The sequence below is a fragment of the Bos mutus genome, chromosome 23 (assembly GCF_027580195.1).
Source record: "Bos mutus isolate GX-2022 chromosome 23, NWIPB_WYAK_1.1, whole genome shotgun sequence".
Taxonomy (NCBI): domain Eukaryota; kingdom Metazoa; phylum Chordata; class Mammalia; order Artiodactyla; family Bovidae; genus Bos; species Bos mutus.
The window spans coordinates 21,204,709-21,230,515 of NC_091639.1; the positions used below are offsets into that span (position 1 = coordinate 21,204,709).

General features: G+C 40.7%; 1 protein-coding gene and 3 non-coding genes across 4 annotated transcripts; 2 read left to right on the forward strand and 2 right to left on the reverse strand.

The window, feature by feature from the left end:
• Positions 1-309: 309 nt before the first annotated feature.
• GPX5 (glutathione peroxidase 5) lies at positions 310-8,357 on the forward strand. Its single transcript, XM_070361115.1, has 5 exons — positions 310-390; positions 3,191-3,344; positions 6,285-6,402; positions 6,880-6,979; positions 8,062-8,357. The coding sequence occupies exons 1-5, from the start codon at positions 310-312 to the stop codon at positions 8,266-8,268; spliced, it is 660 nt and encodes a 219-aa protein (XP_070217216.1). The 3' UTR covers positions 8,269-8,357.
• A 4,572-nt stretch (positions 8,358-12,929) lies between these two features.
• TRNAI-UAU (transfer RNA isoleucine (anticodon UAU)) lies at positions 12,930-13,023 on the forward strand. The gene is made up of 2 exons: positions 12,930-12,967; positions 12,988-13,023. It is a non-coding gene; the product is annotated as a tRNA-Ile (tRNA).
• A 3,657-nt stretch (positions 13,024-16,680) lies between these two features.
• Positions 16,681-16,753, reverse strand: TRNAR-UCG (transfer RNA arginine (anticodon UCG)). The gene has a single exon. It is a non-coding gene; the product is annotated as a tRNA-Arg (tRNA).
• Positions 16,754-22,114: 5,361 nt separating this feature from the next.
• On the reverse strand, positions 22,115-22,188 carry TRNAT-UGU (transfer RNA threonine (anticodon UGU)). Its single transcript has one exon. It is a non-coding gene; the product is annotated as a tRNA-Thr (tRNA).
• Positions 22,189-25,807: the final 3,619 nt, after the last annotated feature.

A 25,807-nucleotide genomic window follows, 5' to 3' on the forward strand; every position in this document is an offset into this window, starting at 1 on the left:
TCCACTCAGAAAAAATAGACAGTCTTGAAGGAGTGTGGAGTGCTTGCCCTCACCTTTTCATAATTCTGCCAGAATTTATGTGAGTCCCAGGTCCTCATCGCACTAGTGAGCGCTGAGTGCTCACGGGGGTGTGTGTAGGTGAGGATGTGGTTTGAATTCTATGTCCTCTTGCCCCACTCACACCCTAGAAATCCTTGCTGCCCTGCGATTGGCCTGCATAGGCTTGGGCTAGTCCCTGGCAGACTATCAAAAGGTTACTGGGTGCTCAACAACCTCAGACTCTCAGACCAGTGATCTGAAGATACTACCATGACTATACAGTTAAGGGCCTCTTGTCTTTTTCTCCTTTTCCTAGCCGGCTTTGTGCAGACAAATTCCAATCTAGAGAAGGTAAGTGACTTCCAGAGAGGATGGGACAGGGTTCAAAGGTGGAGTCTTGGGTCCTGCTCCAAGATCCCACCCTCAGCCCGTCTTGTAAGGCTCTGACCTATGCTTCCTCCCTCTGAACCTTTCTTCACTTCTCCTCAAAGCTTCTTCACTTCTATGGTGTTCCTTGAGCTGAATATGGTAAGGACAAGAGAACCCTTTTACTGTGGTCCTTTCTTCCCTTCTTCTCCAGGTAGAGGTTGCCTGGACATCCCTCCAGCCACCCATCAGTATGCATCAGAGCTGGGTCTGAGGCATGGACTGTAGTGGGCATCAGAGTGAGGAGGGATTAGGGTTTGGAGGAAAGTTTGAGTTGAGTCATCTCAGACACAGCTAAGCAGGAAACATATGAAGATGTGGAAAAACAAATGTGGAAGTTTTAGGGATGGATAAAATCAGAGTTATCAGAGAAACATAAAATATATGGGAAAAAATAACTGGAGGCCAAAACAATTGGATCTGAAGTTAGAAGTCTTGAATTCTGGCCTCAGTTCTATTTCCAATTCATGGCTTATTGATATAATAAAAAAACTTGCCTTATTGATAAAAATGTGTTTATGGCAATGTCAGGGGCAGTTTAGGAAAGAACAACAATAAATTAGAAGACCCAGAAGCAAAAAGCAATCAAAAGTTAGGGGCAAGCAAACTCTCATTCACATAATGGGTTATCATTTTTGGCCTTAGACAAGTCACTTCACCTCCATTAGTCTCTGCTTTCTCACCATAAATGTGTGTATAAGAGGATCTACCCACTTGTTCACCCAGTTATGGAGGGGGGAGAGTGAGCAAAAGTTACCGTGCATATGATGTGGTTTATAAATGCAACTCTAGTAAGATCTTCCTTCCTCTTGATTAGATAACCTCTTGAGTGATTATCCTTATTTTTGAAAGTTGATACAGTGTTTATGCTAACTGGCGCTGGCTACTTGGGTGTGGAGACCCTTGGCTGTAGAACTTGCTTAATAAAGGCCAAGTCTGGAGATATTTGAGACATATCATGCAGACCCAAATAAATGTGAAATAACAACGAATATCAGGAGTAAGCTGGACCTAGAGGAGTCTTCAAGATCAGAGTCTTAAGGCCATGCATTCTGGTACCCAATATGATTTTCAGAAATTTTCAGCACAGTAGCAAAGGCAGGAAAAAGGCAAATTCTTAAAAACAAACGTTTAGCTGGGAACTAGGCATAATGGAGATAGGAATGGATACTCTGATATAATGTTCTCTTTATATATGTCTCAGTTTTGCTGGTGTGTATTTGTATGTGCATTTAGAGAAAGGTGCAAAAGCCTGCATAAAGAAAATGCCTCTCTCCCCAGGAGTAAAAGCTAAGTAGCTAAGTGTGCTAGGGATAGAATCAGTGGTAGAGTTTGGTTTGGTTTTGTGTTGGATCACTCCTTTAGGTGGGGCAGATGGTGTCTGATTAAAATCTTTTGTAGTCCTTGCATTTCCAGGGAGTCTAGTTTAATCCTAGTTTAAGTCTGGACCTTTCTTATTAGATTAAGGCCTTCCCTCCTTTCTCTGGTCAGTACCTTTCTGCCTTTTTCTGACTGGGTGGTTTGGATGTTAGCTTTCTTTTCATACTTTGGGATTTTACATTCCCTATACTCCAGAAGCCATTTATAGCAGCTTCCCTGATATAGGGAAGGAAATCAGGATGTGCTGGTGAGCCCTGTGGAGTCAGCATATTTTGGGTACTGCATGGACCCTGCATGGATAAAGACAGAGGAGAGATAAGATGAGATCTGCCTGTAGAGGAATTTAACCTAAGGACAGGCAATGAAAATTTCATGCTGAACTTATTTCTATTATGTGGAACTTTGCTCAAATATGTTCCACAGATTGGATAAGGATTAAGGTAGATGGAGCTGGTGGTGAAGGTAGGTATTAGATAGCTAGAGCATGATGGGTAAGGAGTTGGGCATGTGATAAGTTGGATGCTGCCAGACACAGTTTAGTGACCTGCTTACAGATGGATTTTTGAGCTCTCCATCTCTTTTCCTGGCAGCTACAAAAAGTTAGAATTTTATAGTATTGGCTTGTAAGAGTGCATTGAGAGAGAAAACTACTCAAGGTAGGAGTAATATTAGATTCTAGAATGTTAAACCTGGAAGACTTTCAGGATCTAATAGGAATCTAGAAAAATGTCTTCATTTTTACCAGTGGGGAAACTGAGGGCCAAGGATGAAAATTTCCCAGGATCACAAGGAACTCTAACAATAGAGCAAGCTTCTGATTCCCAGCTAGAGCTCTTTCCACTCCACCATGCTGATGAGTTGGGCAGGAAGTCAGAAGACCTAGGGAAAGTTAAAGAAGTAATAAGGCTATCCTGAAATACTTGGGCAATTAAAAACCTTCTCTCCACTGAGGGAATCCTGGCAAGATGCCTTCAACCCAGAGACAAGGGTAGTTTCATTTTCAGAGAAGCAAGAAAGGCAGTATGCTTTTCAGTTTGACTCCACTTACTTCCAGGCCATCCAATTCCAGCTCATGAATCTCTGCTTTTTTCCATTCATTCAAGCAGTTCCTGGTATTTTACCTCTGCAAAGATAATAAAGAGACTTGACTGCCTGTTCCTCAAAAATACCATTGCCTTTCAAGTCACAAGGCCTAGTTTCAATCTTGTCATTGACACATTAGATGACTCGTATTTGTTTTCTGGATCTCAGTTAATATATGTATTATTCTTTGAATGGTTTGAAAGATTATACTGACATTAGGAATTATTATTACTAAAATTATGTTTTTTTTAAAATCTTCCAGATGGATTGCTACAAAGATGTGAAAGGCACTATCTATGATTATGATGCTTTCACTCTTAATGGAAAGGAACACATTCAGTTCAAGCAATATGCGGGCAAGCATGTCCTTTTTGTCAATGTGGCCACCTATTGTGGTCTGACAGCTCAATATCCTGGTAAGAGTTCATAGTCAAATTTCCTTGGGACTAATTTTCCAGTTTGTTATATTTTAAGTCATATTGGTATTATATTCTAATTTTATATTCTATATATCAAAATAAATACTCATGATCAAGTGACTTTATTCCCTAATGTCAGGAGTCAGCAAACTATGGTCCACAGGGCAAATCCAGTCAGCCTAACTTTGTAAATAAAGTTTTATTGAACACAGCCATGACCACTCATTTGCAGATTGTCTATGGTTGATATTATGCTGCAAGACAGAGTTGAGTAGTATGAGTGTTGGTGCCAGAGGCCATCTGAAATGACTAATCTGGACCTTCACAGAACACATTTGCTGACCCTGTCCTACGTCCTGCCTCTGCTTTGCTCCTGAGATTTCCAGGAGAACCAATAATGTATTTGAGAGCTAGCAGTCTCTCTGAAGATTCAAGTCTTCTTGGCAAATATAAGAGGTAGGATTGATGTTTTTGAGACTTTTCCAGGTAACTTACAAAGACAGGGAAAAGCAAAAAGGGCTTTGTACCTGGAGCACATTTAACTGGAGCGAGGGCTGGAGAGGAGACCATAAGAGAGGCGAACGCTTCCTCCCAACCTCAGCACCTCCTTCAGGTGTAGATTTTTCCCCTCTCTGTGCATTATTCAGGGTAGAATGTTATCTTTCTCATATCTTAGGCCATATTGATTAAAAGCCAAAAAATAATGAACAGGACTAATTTTTATCAGAAATAGATGCCTTTCTTATATTTGAACTAATAAAAACTTCATTTTTAAGTTTTTCATTATTATATTTTGAATAGGTACTGAACTGAACTGAACTATATTCACAAGGCTCAAAATTAAAGGAATAAAAAAGTTTAGAGTAAAAGGTCTTTTCATTTCTTTCCCTTCCCTTCTGATGACCAGTATTATCATGTTTACAAAATATATATGTATTCTTTTTTTTTACTTTTCTATCAATTGATGACATATAATAAATGATGATGATGATAGTCACTCAGTCATGTCCGACTCTTTTTGACTCATGGACTGTACCTGCCAGGCTCCCCTGTCCATGGGATTCTCCAGGCAAGAATACTGGAGTGGGTTGCCATTTCCTTCTCCAAACAAGTAATAAATAAAATCTGCCAATTTGCTTTTTTAAATTAATAAGATACCTTGGAGTTCGGATCATTTCCTCCCTCTGTTTTAAGATTGAATAATATTCTATTGGACCATACTTCATTTTGCCAGCTATAGGGATTTTTAAAATCAATTTATTCAGTTCCAACTCTGTATGTAATAGGTGCAAGAACTGGGGAATAGTTTCTCAAGAACTGGAAGACAGGTTTCCTAATTAATAGTCTGTTTCCTAGAGGAGTTATTGTCTATAGTGACTAAAGACAAGAGGGGAGGATGTGAGGAAAAGTACTTAGGAACCATGTGGAAATAGGAAAGCAATCTTATATTGCAGAAAATAAAAATGAAAGGACTCAGAGGAGATATCAGTTGACACTGTTGCCTGAGCAGACTGTTCAGTTAGGGACTGGCTAGTGTTTGTTACGGAACTGAAGAAGTCTGGCTCACAAAAGATGAAAAGATGATTATAAAAGTTCGGGGAAACAACCTGAAAAACTTGGGGAAGAAGGCAATTGGAAGCTTGTGTTTTGGTATATCAGTGAGGGTTTTTAGGTAGAATGCATCTTTAACATCCTGAAGATTGTTAAAGAACACCAGAAAACTCAACTTGAAATTTCTGGGTTTTTTTGCCCCTGTCAGATTTACCCCCACTCCACCCAGGGTGAACTAGCCTGTGAAGAGAGAAGTCCATTCTCATTGTGTGTGTCTTTTCCTTTAAAAAAAAAAGATTCAATCTACCAATTAACCAATCAGGGAAGGCAAACTGATGGTCAGAGATGTTTAAATGTGGTTTTGTTTAAAATTAAAATGAAATGAAATTTTTAATTTTTAAATTGTGGTACAAAAAGACAAAATATAAAATTTACCATCTTAACCATCTTTTAAGAAGACTGTTCAGCAGAGTTAAAAATATTCATTGTTGTGAAACAAATCTCTAGAACTTTTCTATCTTGCAAAACTGAAACTCTGTATCCATTAAATAGCAGCTCCCCTCTCTCCTTTCCCCCAGCCCCTGGTAACCACACTCTACCTTCTGTTTCTATAAATTTGACTACTTTAGATACCCCATGTATTTGTCTTACCTGCAGTATTTGTCTTTTCATGACTGGTTTATTTCACTTAGCATAAAGATTCATTCATGTTGTAACATGTGACAAAATTTCCTTCCATTTTAAGACTGAATAATATTCCATTGTAAATGGATATACCACATTTTGTTTATGCATTCATCCATCAATGGACATTTGGGTTGCTTCCACCTCTTGATTTTTATGTATAGTGCTCCTGTGAACATGGATGTGCAAATATCTCTCTGAGACTCTGTTTTCGATTCTTATGCATATATGCCCAGAATTGGGACTACTGCTTTATGGTAGTTCTATTTTTAATTGTTTAAGAAACCTCCATGTTATTTTCCATAACAGTTATACCATTTTACAATCCCACCAGCAATGATCTGGTGAGCTTTAGAATAATAAAGATGACTGGGGAGCCACCTCAGAATAATGTAACCAGAAGAACTTCTGGAAAGGAATCTGGGCATCCCTATTTTTAAGGAATGGCCCCATCTAATTCTGATATGCTGCAGATTTGGGAAATACTGCACTATAACAAAGGGCTTTTGCATACATGTCTGGAGATCTAGTACCTCATTTCAGCCCTGCCATGAACAGTCTTTCTGACTTAGATATTTTCCCCCTTTTCCTGGACCTCTGTTTTTCCCTCTGTAAAATGAGCATTTCCAAGGATCACTCTGTCTATATACACAAGGCAGGCTCTCTGGCCAGGCCACCATATTGTCCATTCTCTACCCATAGAACTGAATGCACTACAGGAGGAGCTGAAGCCCTTTGGCCTAGTTGTGTTGGGATTTCCCTGTAACCAATTTGGAAAGCAAGAACCAGGAGAAAACTCAGAAATTCTTCCAGGACTGAAGTAAGTGCCTACTTAAAACCCTATAGAGATCTGTCTCTGTCTATCTTTCCTCCATTTCCGGAGGCACTTCCATGTTGGGGACTTCCAGGATGGGCAGTGGGTTAATAGGCTTGGGTACCTACTAACTGATTTTAAATTTGGCCTCCACTAATGTGAGTCTGGCAGTGTCAGAGATGCTTTCCCTTTCCCTGGGAAGTGAGACCTGGATGGATGGTGGAGGAGTGGGAGCACAGAAATAGCTCCTGGTGTTGCTGGTACAGAAACAATTCAGATGGGAGACAGTGGCAGCATGTGGAATAGAGAAAAATAAAGTGTCAGGGAGCCCAAAGTTTATCGATGGTCTTATTTTCCCTTCCCAGCCCTGTTTTCTATATCTCCACATCTGTTTCCCCTTTTTCATAACCTCAAATCCTGGTACCCTATTATAATTTTCTCTCATATTCTGGGGCTTCTTGGGAACATTATGGTTCATTACAGGTATGTCCGTCCAGGAGGAGGATACGTACCTAATTTCCAGCTGTTTGAGAAAGGGGATGTGAATGGTGAAACAGAGCAGAAAGTCTTCACCTTCTTAAAGGTGAGTTAATTACTGACCTAAGCTGCTTCTTCCTTACTATTCCTAATGTAGAGTTGGTGTGGTAGAAATGGACACAAGGGCTCCTGCCTGGAGGAGGGGTTGGACTCTTTGGAAGAGATCTCCTTATAAGCATAGGGACTAGGGTTAAATTTGTTAGTATCTGTGATGCTCTGGCTTTGTGGTACAAAACACTGTGTACTTTCACTGGGACCACTCTCTTTTGTTCATTGACATTCATTCATTCAAGGAACATTTGTTGAGTGCCTGCTATCTATAAGGCAGTTTGCTAAACAATAAGGGTGTAAAAATGAACAGACGCAGTCCCTGTTCCTTGATGAGTTCACACTGGAGAAGACAAAAAAAAAATGGCAGATGTAATACAACGCAATAAGTGCCTTTTATGAAACACTGGCTTTTAGATACAGAGAACGTGAGAGCTGAGAAGGGCCCTTAAAGATCATCAGAGTTCAGTGTTCTTAAATGCTGGACTGTGGGCCAAGGTTGACCCATGTTGAGATTTTTATATATACTGAAAAAACAGGGCAATGTAAGGAGGGTTTCATAAACATCAACTGATTTACAGAGCTGCCCTTTATTCTAAGATTAGGACAAATATGTAATTTATTCTTATAATTATCTCTTTAAAACTAAATGAACAATGGTGTTTTAAAATTTTTCTCTTATTTTTCAAAACAAAATATTGGAACTCTATGGCCCCCAAAAGGTATTTTCGAAAGATGACTGGCCCACGGAGCATCAAGGTCTAGGAAACCACATTCTAATCTATTCCCTTTGTAGAAAAGGAAATTGAAAGCTAGAGAGGTGACATATCTCATTCATAGGAACAGGATTTTGTGATGGGGTCACAGGGAGAAACAGAAAGAGGGAACAGACCTTTGCTATAATATCTACAACTTTCTTGGTAGTTAGCATAGTTGTGATTCAGAGAATATATTAAGAATCATAGGAAATGAAAATATCTCAACATAAGTGGAAGTGGAGTATCTGTGGGTGAAAATAGCCTGGATCATCCATGAGCAGAAATGATTCCATCATTTCTTTTTTCCATCTCTCTGCTGCAGCAATCCTGTCCTCACCCTTCTGAGATTATGGGCTCAATCAAACATATATCCTGGGAACCCATCATGGTCCATGACATCCGCTGGAATTTTGAAAAGTTCCTAGTGGGACCTGATGGCATCCCTGTCATGCGCTGGTTTCATCGGACTCCAGTCAGTACAGTCAAGACAGATATCCTGGCATACATGAAACAGTTCAAAACCAAATAAGAAGATCAAGTTGGGGGCAGGAGCCATCCTGCTTCTTTACCTGAAGACCTGTTTAAAAACAAAATCTTTTCTCTACATTCTCTTCCTAAATGCCCTCCACTTGACTAAATCACATATAGTGCCAAAATTTCCACTCTCTATCAAGTAGATTTATGTTCAGAAGGCTACTACTATTTCCCCCTGCACGAGTATGTGGGTAAGAGAAAAGAATGGAAACCCTAAACCCTCAGCTATCTGTTAACAAGTTTAATTTTATATATATATACCTCCCTAGAGGAGGGTCTGGCAACCCACTGCAGTATTCTTGCCTGGAGAATCCCCATGGACAGAGGAGCCTGGCAGGCTGCAGTCCATGGAGTTGCAAAGAGTCAGATATGACTGAGTGACTAAGCACAGTATATATGTGTAGATATATATATCTACACACACACACATATATATATATCAAAGGAAAATCATTCATCCATGAGGATAGGTCAATTTGGCATGATACCCTGAAAAAGAATGTTCCTACACATTCTGAGTCTTCCTTCTTTCTCTACCCTAAATGTGTAGAATTGACAATGCGGTGAACAGCCGTACAATTTAAGTTCTACTTCATAACATTTGTCTTCCCCCTAGAAGAAACATGTAAAGTCAATTTCCAAAGATTTTCAGATCAGTCTTTTTCCATGACACCCCACCCACCCTACCTCCACTGATGTGTCACTCTTTTGTAGGAGCCCTAGATAGAGTGGGAGCAAGAAATTGCCTTATGTGAAGGGAAGAGTATCTCCATGACAGTGGCAGTCAGAGCCTCTTTTTAATTCGGACCCTACAAAAATTTTCCTCTGTCTGATCTTTAGTGTATTCAGATTATGATACTTGGGCAGAACATCCTCTGAAAGATAGGCTTTCCCTTCTCAACCCTAGAACCCTTAGCTTCAGAACCAGCCCTGCAACTATCTCCAATAAAATGTTTCCTACAGCATCTGGAACCTGTGGTTGTTTTCAAATCCTATCCGGAGCTCAAACTCATTTTCTCTCTGTCTTCTTCCTCACTGTGACTGTCACAGATGGTGTATTGACATTTAAATATCTGGACCCTTTGGATAGAACATTTGCCTTCCTAGATCCTTGGAAGGTTGTTATCTGATGATTCTCAACTGTCATCCCTTCCTCACTGTGACTGTCACAGATGGTGTATTGACTAAATACCTGGACCCTTTGGATAGAAGATTTACCTTCCTAGACCCTTGGAAGGTTGTTACCTGATGACTGTCAGCTGTCACCCCTCTTTAGGAATTGTCTCAGGTCAAGGTCACATTTCATTTCCAAGGGCACCCTATATCCAATTATTGGTCTATGAGAGGTATAACAGCCAAGATCTGACTTCTCAACTCAGGACACATCTAAAGGGCCCATTCCAGTGGTGGAGACCCCCAGGAGTAGGCAAATGCCCTTTTGCACTTGCACTGCAGCCCAGTTTGTTCCTCTGACAAATTTTGATTCTTCATTGCTTCTCAGGTGTTCACCCTGAGATAGTGCCCCAGTAAAGTTTCTGCAAATCCCCATTTTGGAGTCTTTCCAGGGAACACAAAATACAGTAGTTGGTACCAAAAGTATCTGAGAAAAAAATGCTAAGATGAGTTTTTTTGGTTTTTTTTTTTTGCCACACCCATGCAGCAAGTGGGGATATTAATTCCCTGACCAGGGATGGAACACATGCCCTTGAAGTGTCTTAACCTTAAGTGCAGTGTCTTAACCACTGGACTGCCAGGAAAGTCCCTAAAATGAGATTTTTGAAGCTGGATTGTCCATCTGGTTGGCAGTAAAGGGATTGGTGGAACACAAACAGCCACTGGCACAAATAAGCAATTTTTAAAACTTTCACCCAACCTGAACTGAGATGCTGTACTGATGGATATACAAAAGCAAATGTGATGTATCAGGTGCTTGATAAATATGGGAGAGATGGTAATTTTTTTTTTTTTTTTGGTAATTATAATGTAATAGAACTCTTCAGTAGAAGAAATTGATGCCTTGGAGAGAGATGATTAAATGCTGAGGATGATATCTCATCAAATAAAGTGAAAGTCTCTCAGTTGTGTCCAACTCTCTGGGACCCAGGCCAGAATACTGGAGTGGGTAGCCTTTTCCTTCTCCAAGGGAATCTTCCCAACCCAGGGATTGAACCCAGGTCTACCCACATTGCAGGCAGATTCTTTTACCAGCTGAGCCACAAAGGAAGCCCATCAAGTAGAGGCTAATGTGAAAGCCAGAGTCTCCATGGGAGGGTATAAAAAAACTCATATCCTGCAACTCAAGGGCAAAAAAAGCTAAGGTTCAGCTCCAAGATTTAATCACAGGAATAGTAGGACTCCAAAATATGTTAAATTCTCAAACCAGATTATCTTCCATGCCTAGGTCATGGCCTCAATTGGAAAACAGAATATTGAGACACTGGATGGAGACATCTGGTGGGATGCATTGTTGTTGCTATTGAGTCGCTAAGTCATGTTTGACTCTTTGCGACCCCGTGGACTGTAGCCTGCCAGGCTCCTCGGTCTATGGGACTTCCCAGGCAAGAATACTGGAGTGGGCTGCCATTTCCTTCTCCAGAGTATGCATTAGAACATCTCAATCTCCAGATTTCCCAAGATCCTTTGAGCTTTTTAGAGGTAGCCCAATCCTCCTTATCAAGGGTTAGTTAGTCCTTCTTCCTTGAAGACAATGCAGAGATCTCTCCTCTGCCAAACATGTACCTCTGCCACCCATTCGGCATCCTTCCATACACAACTAAATTCTAAGTGTTCTGGATCAAGGAGAGTAGAATGCCAAGTTAGTTGATGTAGAATACACTGATACTAGAGCATTCTCCCAAAGTACAGAATTTTTATACACTGGCAAGAACTCAACGTACTGTTAGGACTCTCCTGCTTAAAACAGCAAAAGCTCTCACTAAATGTGGTAAGAATGCCAGGACTCTTGAGATTGACGGCAGAAAGAGGGATCAAAAACTCAAAGAAGTGGACATGCTAGAGTGGATTTACCATGTAATATTGAAAAACCCACTAGATGAATTGGTAACAGGAGAGCCAAAGGATATTCTGTTGGGGGTGGGGGAAGGCATGTGATGGGAGAGGGACACTACCATTACTAAGAAGTTCCATGGTGAGTGTCCTCTATTGGCCTTGTGCTGGTGATTCGAGATTCTGCCACAGAAGTGGCTTCACTGACAGCAATGGGAATTATAGGATCTCGAAGCAATTCAGGCCAGAAATAGCAGCACTCAACTGCTCAGAATCTGGTCAGTGTGTGCATGTGCATGCGCCAGGTGTGGGTGGGCAAAAATAATGTAATGAAAGACAATTTCAGAGAGGTAGCCAACTTTGTAGACAGTGTTGAGACGGTTAATAAAATACAGCATCCCTAGAAACAAAATAGATGGGCAGCCAACAAGCATATCACTGTCTACACAGAAGAAATCAAGGATAATCAGAAGACTGAGGGTAGCTGCCCCAGTTAAAAATAAAATCACAATACCTTGCCCAGTTTCTGATCTTAAACCAGTTTTCAGATCTGACGTCTTGGATTAAAGGAGAAGCCAATTCCTGAGGACCCTGCAGTGTCACTGACAATATATAGAATATATTTCCCCCATTTCTTTCCTAAATGGACTTATAACCCATTTACTCAACAATCATAGACTCAATAAAGAGAAAAACCCTCAAATTTCAAGGACTATTGGAAACAAGGTCCAAGTGAATATTGATATGGAAAGACCCAAAGTGTCATCATGGCCCCTCTGTTAAAATGGAGGTAATGGGGTTCCGGTCACAAGTGAAGTTGTGTGTCTGGTTCACAGTGTGTCCACTCAGGCCATGGATCCATCTGGTGGAAGTTTCTTTTGTCCCAAAATGTATAACTAGAATGAAAAAAGCTGAAATGAACCACAAATATATTTCTCTGAGTATGAGACTTCAGAAAATTTTCAAGTTACCACCTTTTTATTTTTCTGCATTTCCTTAGTCTGTATTGCATTTAATGTAGTTTATTTAAACTTAATACATTTAAAACAGTGCTTTTTCTAAAGGAAATATTAGCTCTCTGAATGTTTCAGGATAGCAAAGTATTTTAACATTCTTAAGTTAAAAAACAGTGACTGGGTCGGGGTGGGACAGGTGGCATCTGAAGCAGAGGGAAAGTCGGCCGAGCGCAGGGCAGAGCGGAGACAGAGGTGATGCAAGAAAGTAGACCCGCTGAGATGAAAAGTCCCCGGGAATTCGGAGAAATGAAAATGCACTGTGGTCTTACAGACGGAGTACACACTCCTGAGTGGAAAGCTTCCTGCCTTTGTGGAACCAATGTAATTTTTTCCCCCATTCAAATGCTTTCAAATAAGTCTGAATTTAGAGAAGCCGTGGGAATATGAGCGGAAAATCAAGATGGAGATGACTGCGACGCTCAACCGCGGCTGCATCTCTGTACTGTGGGGAAAACAGCGTCAGATTGGCTGATACCAACTGATCAAAGACTGCTGTTGTGAATTGCATATCAGATTCAAAGAGAAAACCCCATATCAGAAGGCGCCATTTTATTCATAATATTGACTACCTTAAACAAGTCTTGATCTGTGAAAGTATATTCACTTACACCTCCCCAAACTTTTACCTCTCAGAGCTCCAGTGGCGCAATCGGTTAGCGCGCGGTACTTATAAGGCAGTACACTTGTGAGCAATGCCGAGGTTGTGAGTTCGAGCCTCACCTGGAGCAAATTTTACTACTCTCTAGCCATATGAAACAAATTAAATTTGAGGTTCCCACAAAGAGATCAACGGTTGGGATTTACATACTAGAGCTTCGTTGTGGGTTGTCTTAAAATTCTCTGTTTACGGTCGTGCATGGTTTAAGTACCATCCCGCTGATTCCGGTGCCTGCCTTCTTCCGACACTTTGGCAATTTAACTTTTGTCTCTTGCCAAGACTGTTTCACAGTAATAAACTACGTCTGATTTGTCATTTATGTGAAATGTGGACGCTCTTGGTTTTTAAACGTATCTCAGTGGAAATTTTCCTGTGTTTGAACCTGCTTTCCTCATTTTCTCCACTCATCGGGGCTTCCTCTAAGGTGCTTATTACTCTCTTTAAGTCCATGCTGCCTGTAGATACATCAGACACTCAGGAACTCAGTATCAGAAAAGGAGTTTAACCAGGAGTCTGTGTGTGGGTCACTTAATCTCACCCTCTCTATCTTAAACATTATCAGAGTCATCCTGAGACAAGGACATGGAGCTCTCTGGCTTTACAAAAATTTATAATGGCACGTGTTCAAATGCTCAGCACTATCAGTGCTTTTTCAGCTGCTGCTACATTTTGGAGTGCTTACATTCTCCCTGGCCCACTTTGAGCTGCCCACCAGGTAAATGTGGGTTCAAAACAAGGTTCACAGACCAATTCAGATTAACACTGGTAAAGAAGTGATAACGGATAATTTACTTTACCAAGATATATCAATAGTGGCTATTCACAGTGTTGTTTTTAGTGTTAAATGAGATAACAAAGCATTGTTTGATTGATTGATTGTTGTTGTTCAGTCACCAAGTCCTGTCACAAATTCCTACTATGCATGTCCCTTTGGAATATGATTGTGCAGCAGCTACCATCAAGAGGTGGAGTCTATTTCCCTCCTTGTATGTGAGCTGACCTTGTGATTTGGCCAATAGAATGCTGTGGTAATGATGTTGTGGGAGAGAGGTTGTGGGAGTTTCAATATTAGGGTTCAAGAGCCTTATAACTTCTCCTCTTGCCATCTTGAGACCCTGAGACATCATGTGAAGAAATCCTACCTAACTTCCTGAAAGATGGAAGATCATGTGAAGAGAGAGTCCCAGTCATCCCAGCCATTCATTCCACATGACACCCCAGACAGTGAGTGGGAACATTTTGGACCATCTAGTCCCAGTCAGGCTGCCAGAAAACTGCAATCAATGAGTGACCACAAGCAAAACCAACAAAAGAATTGCCTAGTTGAGCACAGCCCGATAATTGACCTGCAGAACTGGAAACTAAATGTTGTTTTAAGTCACCCACAAAATTTGGGTGAGGTTTGTTATAAAGATGTAGATGACTGACATAAGCATTTAGCATGGAATTAGAATCCATAACAAGCAAACAGATTGATTTAGTGAGTAAAATTACCCATAAAGAAAAGCCCAAGTCTAGACATCTTAATTGCTAAATTCTACCATTTTTTAAAAATTGATATTAATTCTTTACAAACTCATAAAAATTGGAAAAGGAAGCCATTATTACCCTGTTTATTTAACTTATATGCAGAGTACATCATGAGAAACGCTGGGCTGCAAGAAGCACAAGCTGGAATCAAGACTGCCGGGAGAAATATCAATAACCTCAGATATGCAGATGACACCACCCTTATGGCAGAAAGTGAAGAGGAATTAAAAAGCCTCTTGATGAAGGTGAAAGTGGAGAATGAAAAAGTTGGCTTAAAGCTCAACATTCAGAAAACAAAGATCATGGCATCTGGTCCCATCACTTCTTGACAAATAGATGGGGAAACAGTGGAAACAGTGTCAGACTTTATTTTTCTGGGCTCCAAAATCACTACAGATGGTGACTGCAGCCATGAAATTAAAAGACGCTTACTCCTTGGAAGGAAAGTTATGACCAACCTAGATAGCGTATTGAAAAGCAGAGACATTACTTTGCCAACAAAGGTCCATCTAGTCAAGATAATGGTTTTTCCAGTGGTCATGTATGGATATGAGAGTTGGACTGTGAAGAAAGCTGAGCACCGAAGAATTGATGCTTTTGAACTGTGGTGTTGGAAAAGACTCTTGAGAGTCCCTTCAACTGCAAGGAGATTTACCCAGTCCATTCTGAAGGAGATCAGCCCTGGGATTTCTTTGGAAGGAATGATGCTGAAGCTGAAACTCCAGTACTTTGGCCACCTCATGCGAAGAGTTGACTCATTGGAAAAGACTCTGATGCTGGGAGGGATTGGGGGCAAGAGGAGAAGGGGACGACAGAGGATGAGATGTCTGGATGGCATCACTGACTCGAGGGACGTGAGTCTGAGTGAACTCCCGGAGTTGGTGATGGACAGGGAGGCCTGGAGTGCTGCGATTCATGGGGTCGCAAAGAGTCGGACACGACTGAGCGACTGATCTGATCTAATTACCCTGATGCTAAAGTCAAACAAAGACATCACGAGATAAGAAAACTACAGACCAATATCTCTTATAAACATGGACATAAAAATTCTCAACAAAATACTAACAAACAAAATCCAGCAACAGATGAACATATTACAAAAGGGCCTGAGGAAACGTTTGAGGATGGTGTCTGTGTTCATTATCTCCTTTGTAGTGGTGGTTTCATGAGTTATACATATGTCAAACTATAAGTTTAAATACATGCAGTTTAAGAAAATTATGCCTCGATAAAGCTGTTTAAGAAAAAAATCATTACAGCATTCGGCATGAGCAGTTGTGGATTTTTTTTTTTTCTTTCTTTCTTTCCTATACTGTGGAAGAGCTGTGTCTGGTTAGACTTATTTCTTAAGTTCGTAGTAAACGGAAGGACATGTGATTTTCTCAGTAGAAAGACTTGACAACTAATTCAAAATATTTCATAGTTTAAGACCATTCAAAATCTCAGTTCCTACTTGAATCTAATTTGAACCGTCATATTGTTATATGAATGTGTCCATTACACCTAAATATTCAAATGTATTTGACCACGTTCTTTCCACTTGTGCAGAAGCTGCTCCCTCTTCATTATAATTTGCCTGACTGGTCTCTTCTCATGGTTCCAGGTTTCTGTTTTAACCCTGACTCCTCAGATACTGCTTAATGTTCAACTAATTCATCCCGCAATGTGTGGAAGAACCCACAGAAAGACGGTGCGCCTCTCAGGTGGCATCCACGTGAAACCAGGAGCCAGCTGCTCTAAAACGTGGCAAGTTTTCCTGTCGAAAGGGGGCGCCATTTAAACTGACTTCCAAAAAGCAAATCTCAACATTTTCAGCGTCAAAGTACAGAGCGGCACCTGAAAACCAACGGAAGAGTCGTACGCTAAAATAAGAGACGTCCAGACACTGCCGGAAAAGGAGAGCAGAATTCTTTGACATTCGTGCCTTGTGGCACCCACCTCACTCACTGGGTCCACCCAACCCCCTGGAAGAGGCTCCAAAAGACCAGGGCTGGCGCTCTTCGCAATCCCAACACCTGCGTGCCTGCCTGACCAAGGACTCCTATAGTACAAAAGGCTGGATGGAGAGGGCTGGCGCCGACCCCATTTACTGAACCACTTTTACTCAAAGGGAGATCTCTGATGCTATAATTTGGGATTTGAGAGCTGGGACGGCGATATCTGGGTAAAGGTAGCAGGAGTGTGAAAAAGGAAACCACAACCACGAAGGGATTCGAACCCTCAATCTTCTGATCCGAAGTCAGACGCCTTATCCATTAGGCCACGTGGTCCTCTGCTTTTAGAATGAAGGAAAATATTACAAGTATTGAGAATCTGGGCTATTCTTGTTACTGTAACTCATGAAAAGATACATTTCCCATCAATTTTACTTAAAAGGTGGTGTCATTGGTACAAAACACAAGTAACTTCTTTTAAGAAGTTATGGTTAGAGACTAGGGCAAAATGGAAATTCCGCTTTTCTCTAAACTCCTACCCTTAGCCTGACACCAAATTTCTTTTCTGAACAGAATTTTACACTTGAATTGTAATGCCTCTTCAGTCGGTTGATAAACCTGTTTTAAAAAAAAGAAGAAGAAGAAGAAAAAAGGATTGAAATGTCTTTCTGTAATCACGGCTACAAAGGCTCGATTTACCTTCAGAATGAAGACAAAGTCAAAATTAAGACCCTATGGGAATAAGTGAAAATTACAACAAAAAAAAGACCGCTCCTGGCATCCTCTCAGCTGGGCGCCCAATCCTGCCAAGACGTCTTCAATTAGGATTGAATTGAGAAGCGTCTTCCTAGGCCTGGCCCTTCTTGGAAACCACGAAGAACAGGCCCACTGAGCACCCTACAGGGACACCTTAGTAAAAAGCCCAACGACTGTACTTACTGAGCAATTAGAAAATGTCCCTCCTCTTGTGCAGCCACTGAGTTGCGGGGTTGTGTGACTGAGAGGGAAGGAACCATTCTTCAGGTTAGAAAGGTTGGATTTTGACTCCGTTTGTTGTTGTCTGTTTCCTTTCCAGCTCATTTCCCATAGCCACTCTCATCTCAGCGGATCTCGATCCCCCATTAGTGATGGTGCGGGCGAGGAAAATACACGGGTGGTGGGAAGGTGCGCGGGAGGCCTGGAGGAGTTACTCACACCGCCTGCTTTGGACCCTGTTCCTGAAGGGTGCGGTGGGCGCGGTGAAAGCAACCCAGCTGGAATCTGAGGCATTTGGGGGGCCTCATTCCCCATTATTAGGAACTGCGAGGGCCTGATTTTGGTCTTCATCCAACCTGCCTTCTCAGAGCATTCCAGCTCCCAGCCCCGAAAAGTTGAGGTTACATAGATTTTTCACAATTTAGAGATGCTGGAGAAACAGCATTTTCTCAAAAGCTTCTGAGCACCCTGAAGAGGCTGCTCTCTTTTGCTTGCTTTCCAGGAAAGCACCACCCCAGTTCTCTGGGCCACAGCAGGTCAAAGTGACAGACTGTCTGGGGTCTGTCCTTAACCCAGCCTTCAGTAAGCATTCCAAGAACTGAAATCTAAAAGATGAGAAAGGTTAGCAAAAAATAAAATAAAAAGCAAAAGAAGAGTATATCCAAAAGGTGGATCAGAATGTGCAAAAGTGTGAGAAATTTTGCCCAGTTAATTTGAAGTTTTAAATGAAATCGTAACAAAAATCAATTAAATTTCACTGAAAAAAAATAGCAAATATGAAGTCCCAAACCATTAAATTAAACCATAAATACTCAAAAAATTTTCCCACAGAGAAAACTCCAAACCCAGATATTTTAATCTGAAAGTTCTATAAAACATTACAGGGAAAATAATTTCAGTTGGACACAAATACTTCCAAATATAGTAACAGAGGGAAGCCTCTCCATCTCATTTTATAAGCCTATTTTCATCCTAATTAAATCAAAGCCAGGAAACATGAAGAAATTAAAGGGAAAATGTTTACCTCAGTACAGGCAGAAAGAGCATTTAATAAATTTCAGTGTCCACTAATGAAACAACAATCTGGAAATAGAAGGAAAGTTTTTTAACCTGATTTTTAAAATACAAAAATAATCTGCAGAAAACATAATACTGCTGCTACTGCTAAGTCACTTCAGTCATGTCTGACTCTGTGCGACCCCATAGACGGCAGCCCACCAGGCTTCCCCGTCCCTGGGATTCTCCAGGCAAGAACACTGGAGTGGGTTGCCATTTCCTTCTCCAATGCATTAAAGTGAAAAGTGAAAGTGAAGTTGCTTAGTTGTGTCCGACTCTAGCGACCCCATGGACTGCAGCCTACCAGGCTCCTCCGTCCATGGGATTTTCTAGGCAAAAGTACTGGAGTGGGGTGCCATTGCCTTCTTCGAGAAAACATAATACTTAAAGGCAAAAAACTCAAAACATTCTGTTTGAAATTAGGAACACATGAAGTAAACCAGAAATTACCACTTGTATTCTCTTCCAGAAAAGACCCTGATGCTGGGAAAGATTGAAAGCAGGAGAAGGGGACAGAAGATGAGATGGTTGGATGGCATCACCAACTGGATGGACATGAGTTTGAATAACTTCTGGGAGTTGGTGATGGACAGGGAAGCCTGGTGTGCTGCAGTCCATGGGGTCGCAAAGAGTCGGACACGACTGAGGGACTGAACTAAACTGAACTGATTCTCTACTAGACAAAAGGAAAGCAAAAAAATAAATAGCTGTGATGACTAGAAAGGAAGAAACAGAACTGACTTTCTTTTTAACAGATCGTGTTGGCAACCTACTCCAGTATTCTTGCCTGGAGAATCCCATGGACAGAGGAGCCTGGTGGGCTACATTCCATGGGATCACAAAGAGTTAGACACAACTCAGTGACTGAACACACACACATACATATGCTTATGTACAAGATCAAACAGAAAAATTATTATAAATAGTGTCAGAGTTTTATCACATTTTCATGACAGCTATAAAAATTTAGTTATATGCAATAAAGAAATATCTAGAAATCACACAAAATGAGATATTATGATAATATTTCAATAATAAGGAAACATTCCAAAACAAATATAACATGGTCTCATCTATAGAAACTATAAACTAAGCATATTAAATAATCTATTGTGTTAAATACATATATTAGTAGTCAAGCTTAAAAGCAAGGGACTGAATAGGAGGGAGGGAAGGGATATATGTATACTTAAAGCTGATTCATGTTGTTGTACAGCAGAAGCTAATACAAAATTGTAAAGCAATTACATCCAACTAAGAAAAAAAAAAAAAAAAGAACTAAGGACTCAGTAATGTGCATGAGAAATCTTGGGAATAAATTATCCAGTCCAGTCAGAAGGCTGCATCCAGTTCCTGGCTGAAAAATTAACTGCAATCCCATGAGAGACCTCCAAGCCAGTGCCACCCAGCTAAGCTGCTTCTAGATTTCTGATGCACAAAAATTGCTTGAGAATAAATGTTTATTGCTATTTTAAGGTTTAAAAAAAAAAAAGCAAGGAAATGATAATCACAAGCATTAATATAGTAGTTATCTCAAGTGAGAGAGAGAAGTAAAGTGGAGTGGGGCAAATGGAACTTATAAAATAAAGGCAATGTTCTCTTTCTTAATTGGTGGCTTTGTTTTTCTTTTTAAATTATTTTTAATTGAAATGTAACAAACATGCAGGAAAGTGTACAAACAGAAGCATATACAGAATACATTTATGTAGATTATCTCTGAATATATATGTATGTGAGTGAAAGTCACTCACCAGAATACTGGAGTGGGTAGCTGTTCCAACCCAGGCCTCGAACCCAGGCCTCCTGCATTGCGGGTGAATTCTTTCCCAGCTGAGCCACCAGGGAAGCCCTTATATATGTATATATAAATGCATATATCACTGAATATTTACAAAGAGAACATGTCTATGAACTCTCACTCAGATCTTTTGTTCCAATTTATTGCCACTATTTCTATCAAATTGAATCAAAAATTAAGTTTTGTCACCTAGGTTATCTGTGTCAAGAAATACCAGAAGCCCCTCTCATGTGCCTCCTAACTACTTTCTTCTTAAGAGTAACCACATTTTGGACTCTGATATCATCTACTAGCTTTGCACATTTTAAATAACATATAAATAGAATTTTACAATATGTACTCTTATGTCTGGCTACTTTTCTGCAGCACTATGAGGTTCATCCATATTGTTGCATTCAATGATGTTATTTGTATTTATATATATAGTCATACATATATATATATAATCCTATTGTATTAATATGCCACAATTTATCCATTCTAGTGGTGGATATATGAGTTATTTTCAGTTTGTGAAAATTGTGAATAGGACTGTTAGGAACACTTTTGTATATGCTTTTCTGTGGACTTGTACACAGATTTCTATTGAAAACTGTAGTTAAGAAATTTGACCCCATTTTTTATATTTGCTGACAGCTTTCAAGACCATCACTCTCACATCTAAGCCAGCCCGTAAGTGCTTAATCTCCCTCAGAGGGAAGATCAACCCACGCTAGTCCTGGTTCTCACTTAGGAATCTTCACTCCCCTCTCCCCTCCACAGCCTGCCCCCTAATCCTGTAAAAACCAAAGCCCATCACCCCTCCTTGCTCTTATTTTTGGACTTACCTGAGAGCCTCCCCTAGTCTTCCCAGAAAACTTCATTATGTGAAAGATAAATGTTTTCATATCTCCCGGGTACATATGTAGCATTATCGATCTCGCCAATATGAATGCTTTGGGTATGGCAACCATTTCATTTCAGCTGAATGATTGCAAGATAGATGTGCACTCATGAGTGGACTTACAGAGTCACAGCAAGTGACTTTACTACACTTTTTTTGGCAAGTGGCATATATGATTTCCATATATCTGTAATTACATGTAAGAGAAATGGACAACTGAAAATGGGAAAAAATAAAATATGACAAACTAGATAAAAAGATAGATGAAAAACAATTATCCATAACCAAACAAACTCGTCTGGTGAATGCAAGACTTTGTTTCAACTCTATTTCAATGCTATAGAAATGCTAGTGCCAGCTGGGCTAATGAAAAAAAATGTTGATTCAGGTTTTCTTTTGTTTACAGAAATTTTCTTTTTAATTGAAGTATGATTGACCTACAGATCTATGTTAGTTCCAGTTGCACAATATGGTGATTTGATATTTCTATTACAAAATAATTACCATGATAACTCGAGTTACCAAAGATATTACTATATATATATGTATATATATATATTTTTTCTTTTACTGTTTTCCTCATGCTGTACATTTTATCTTCATGACTGATTTATTTTGTAACTGGAATTTTGTGCCTCTTAATCTCCCTCACCTATTTCACTCATCCCTCAACGCCCCTCCCCTCTGACAACCACAGTCAATCCATGTTGCCCGAAACTGTGAGAATGTGCGTATTCAACACCTCTCTGACCACTCCCGAGATGGGGACAACCATCCCATAATGGAGGTGAAGCAGGTTTATTTATTTCCCTAGAAAATGACCTTCGCCAGTTCATTTGCCCTTTTGTGACGCGAAGAAGAGGGTTGCAGAGATTTTAGATCATTCTTAGGGTTCTGCCTTCTTCAGGATCTGAAGGAGGCAGCGGGGTGGTTCTGTAGTACTGAAATCTTCATTCTTTCTCAGGAACAAAGAGGCGTGCAAAATAGGCCCTACTGGGATTCGAACCCAGGATCTCCTGTTTACAAGACAGGCGCTTTAACCAACTAAGCCATAGAGCCAGACAAGGTACAGCCTCCGAAAGAAACTTTAAATCAATTTTCTTTGTTACTTTGAAAAATATCCAGATCTTTTCCAGTCTTATATACAGGTTGTGCCCATTTCAGTGACTGAACAAAGGGCTTGACAATGTGATGATTACTATGCCTCAGAGAGACATAGAAGTTAAAATGAGGCCACAGACACCACATCCGAGTCCTGAATTTGCGTAAAAATATTTTAATACATTATATTTCCATAGCACTTTGGAATTACAAAAATTTGCCTCTCTGAACATCAAAAGCAACCCCCAATACTGAGCATATTATCATTCCTATTTTATATTCAACTCCAAAAACGTTTAAGGACTTGTTCAAGTTTGCACAGATAGCGAAGAAGTGGAGTTAAGACGAACTCATTTTCTCATGCTAATTCATTACCATCTGAGTCACCAGGAAAGCCCTCTGATGCTAATTCAACCACATTGTCAGCACAGCATTTTCTCATGCTGCAGAAAGAAACAACCCCAAAAATCATAGCAGCTTAGAGTAACACACCCTGCTCCTGCTATTTGTCTTCCATGACTCCGCCCAGGATGAGGGAGCCATCTCTACCTGAAACATTGATGGTCTCTTGACAAACGAAGAAAGAAAAATATGGCAAATCAAGAACTGTTTCTTGGTGCCCAAAAGTGCCATGTCAATTCTGCTCACATTTATTATCCAGAGTGAAATAAGTCAAATCTGGTATCTGTGGAGTGAGGCAGTACAATCATATCCCAGGAAGAGGCAGTAAATACTTTTGAAAATTGATAATTTTTCACAACTACCATCCCATATAGTCTCATTTGTGAAACTCAGAACTTTTTTCTTTTTAAAAATTTATTTGTCCATAAAGACAGAAGATCTTGTCTGTGTTGAAAATGTTCAGTTTTGTGGCTTTTAAGTTTTTAGTTTGGGAAACATGAGTATCAGTTCGTAAAGATAAGCTGGGCTAATGTGGGCACTGTAGAAATTCAGTCAATATAATCTATCATTGTTATGTATTTGGGATGGGGAGTAGGAGAAAAGATGAAAGATGAAACCACAGTTAGTTAAGAAGAGTAAGAACAAGGTAGTTCTTGACAGCAGCTGTACACCCAGATACACTCATCTGAGACTGTGATTGACTACTTTGCATATGGTTAATAGTAAACACAGTCCGCGGGAAAAGCGGTCTTGTTAGGTGGTCACTGTGGCTTGGGGCTGAGGCGGTCCCCTCAAGAGTAACCGCGGGCCTGTGCCACGGTCACGCCACTGGCCTTTTCCTTTAGCCTTCTCGCTCACCAAAAGATTTTCCCGTCTAGTTATAAAGTGCAAGTTGTTTGCCAAAGGGATTACTCTTTGGATTAACACCTGTAGGAAATGAGCTGCACTGCATCCCAGCGAAGACCTCAGCCAACCCCACAGGGGCGGCGACGAGAGGAGTTACCCCGCGTCTGAGGTCAGGGGCGGCGGCGGGGAGGAGATACCCCACGCCCCCACGCCCGAGGCCAAGGGCGGAGGCCAGGAGGAGCAACCCCACGCCCGAGGAGCCATGGCTGCGTGAGCGCAGGAGGGCCTAGAGGAGCTATCCCACTTTGAAAGTCAGGAAGGGCGGCCCTGAGGAGATACCCGTCATCCAAGGTAAGGAGCAATGGCTGCACTTTGCTGGAGCAGCCGTGAAGAGATACCCCACGCCCAAGGTAAGAGAAACCCAAGTAAGACTGTAGGTGTTGCAAGAGGGCATCAGAGGGCAAACACACTGAAACCATACTCACAGAAAACTAGTCAATCTAATCACACTAGGACCACAGCCTTGTCTAACTCAATGAAACTAAGCCATGATGGGTGGGTCATGATGGAGAGATCTGACAGAATGTGGTCTGCTGGAGAAGGGAATGGCAAACTACTTCAGTATTCTTGCCTTGAGAACCCCATGAACAGTATGCAAAGGCAAAATGATAGGATACTGAAAGAAAAACTCCCCGGGTCAGTAGGTGCCCAATATCCTACTGGAGATCAGTGGAGAAATAACTCCAGAAAGAATGAAGGGATGGAACCAAAGCACTACCCAGCTGTGGATGTGACTGGTGATAGAAGCAAGGTCCAATGCTGTAAAGAGCAATATTGCATAGGAACCTGGAATGTCAGGTCCATGAATCAAGGCAAATTGGAAGTGGTCAAACAAGAGATGGCAAGAGTGAATGTCGACATTCTAGGAATCAGTGAACTAAAATGCACTGGAATGGGTGAATTTAACTCAGATGACCATTATATCTACTACTGCAGGCAGGAATCCCTCAGAAGAAATGGAGTGGCCATCATGGTCAACAAAAGAGTCCGGAATGCAGTACTTGGATGCAATCTCAAAAATGACAGAATGATGTCTGTTCGTTTCCAGGGCAAACCATTCACTATCACAATAATCCAAGTCTATGCCCCAACCAGTAACGCTGAAGAAGCTGAAGTTGAATGGTTCTATGAAGACCTACAAGACCTTTTAGAACTAACACCCAAAAAAGATGTCCTTTTCATTATAGGGGACTGGAATGCAAAAGTAGGAAGTCAAGAAACACCTGGAGTAACAGGCAAATTTGGCCTTGGAATATGGAATGAAGCAGGGCAAAGACTAATAGAGTTTTGCCAAGAAAATGCACTGGTCATAACAAACACCCTCTTCCAACAACACAAGAGAAAACTCTATACATGGACATCACCAGATGGTCAACACTGAAATCAGATTGATTATATTCTTTGCAGCCAAAGATGGAGAAGCTCTATACAGTCAACAAAAACAAGACCAGGAGCTGACTGTGGCCCAGAGCATGAACTCCTTATTGGCAAATTCAGACTTAAATTGAAGAAAGTAGGGAAAACCACCAGGCCATTCAGGTATGACCTAAATCAAATCCCTTATGATTATACAGTGGAAGTGAGAAATAGATTTAAGGGCCTAGATCTGATAGATAGAGTGCCTGATGAACTATGGAATGAGGTTCATGACATTGTACAGGAGACAGGGATCAAGACCATCCCCATGGAAAAGAAATGCAAAAAAGCAAAATGGCTGTCTGGGGAGGCCTTACAAATAGCTGTGAAAAGAAGAGAAGCGAAAAGCAAAGGAAAAAAGGAAAGATATAAACATCAGAATGCAGAGTTCCAAAGAACAGCAAGAAGAGATAAGAAAGCTTTCTTCAGTGATCAATGCAAAGAAATAGAGGAAAACAACAGAATGGGAAAGACTAGGGATCTCTTCAAGAAAATCAGAGATACCAAAGGAACATTTCATGCAAAGGAACATTTCATGCAAAGATGGGCTCGATAAAGGACAGAAATGGTATGGACCTAACAGAAGCAGAAGATATTAAGAAGAGATGGCAAGAATACACAGAAGAACTGTACAAAAAAGATCTTCACGACCCAGATAATCACGATGGTGTGATCACTGACCTAGAGCCAGATATCCTGGAATGTGAAGTTAACTGGGCCTTAGAAAGCATCACTACGAACAAAGCTAGTGGAGGTGATGGAATTCCAGTTGAGCTATTCCAAATCCTGAAAGATGATGCTGTGAAAGTGCTGCACTCAATATGCCAGCAAATTTGGAAAACTCAGCAGTGGC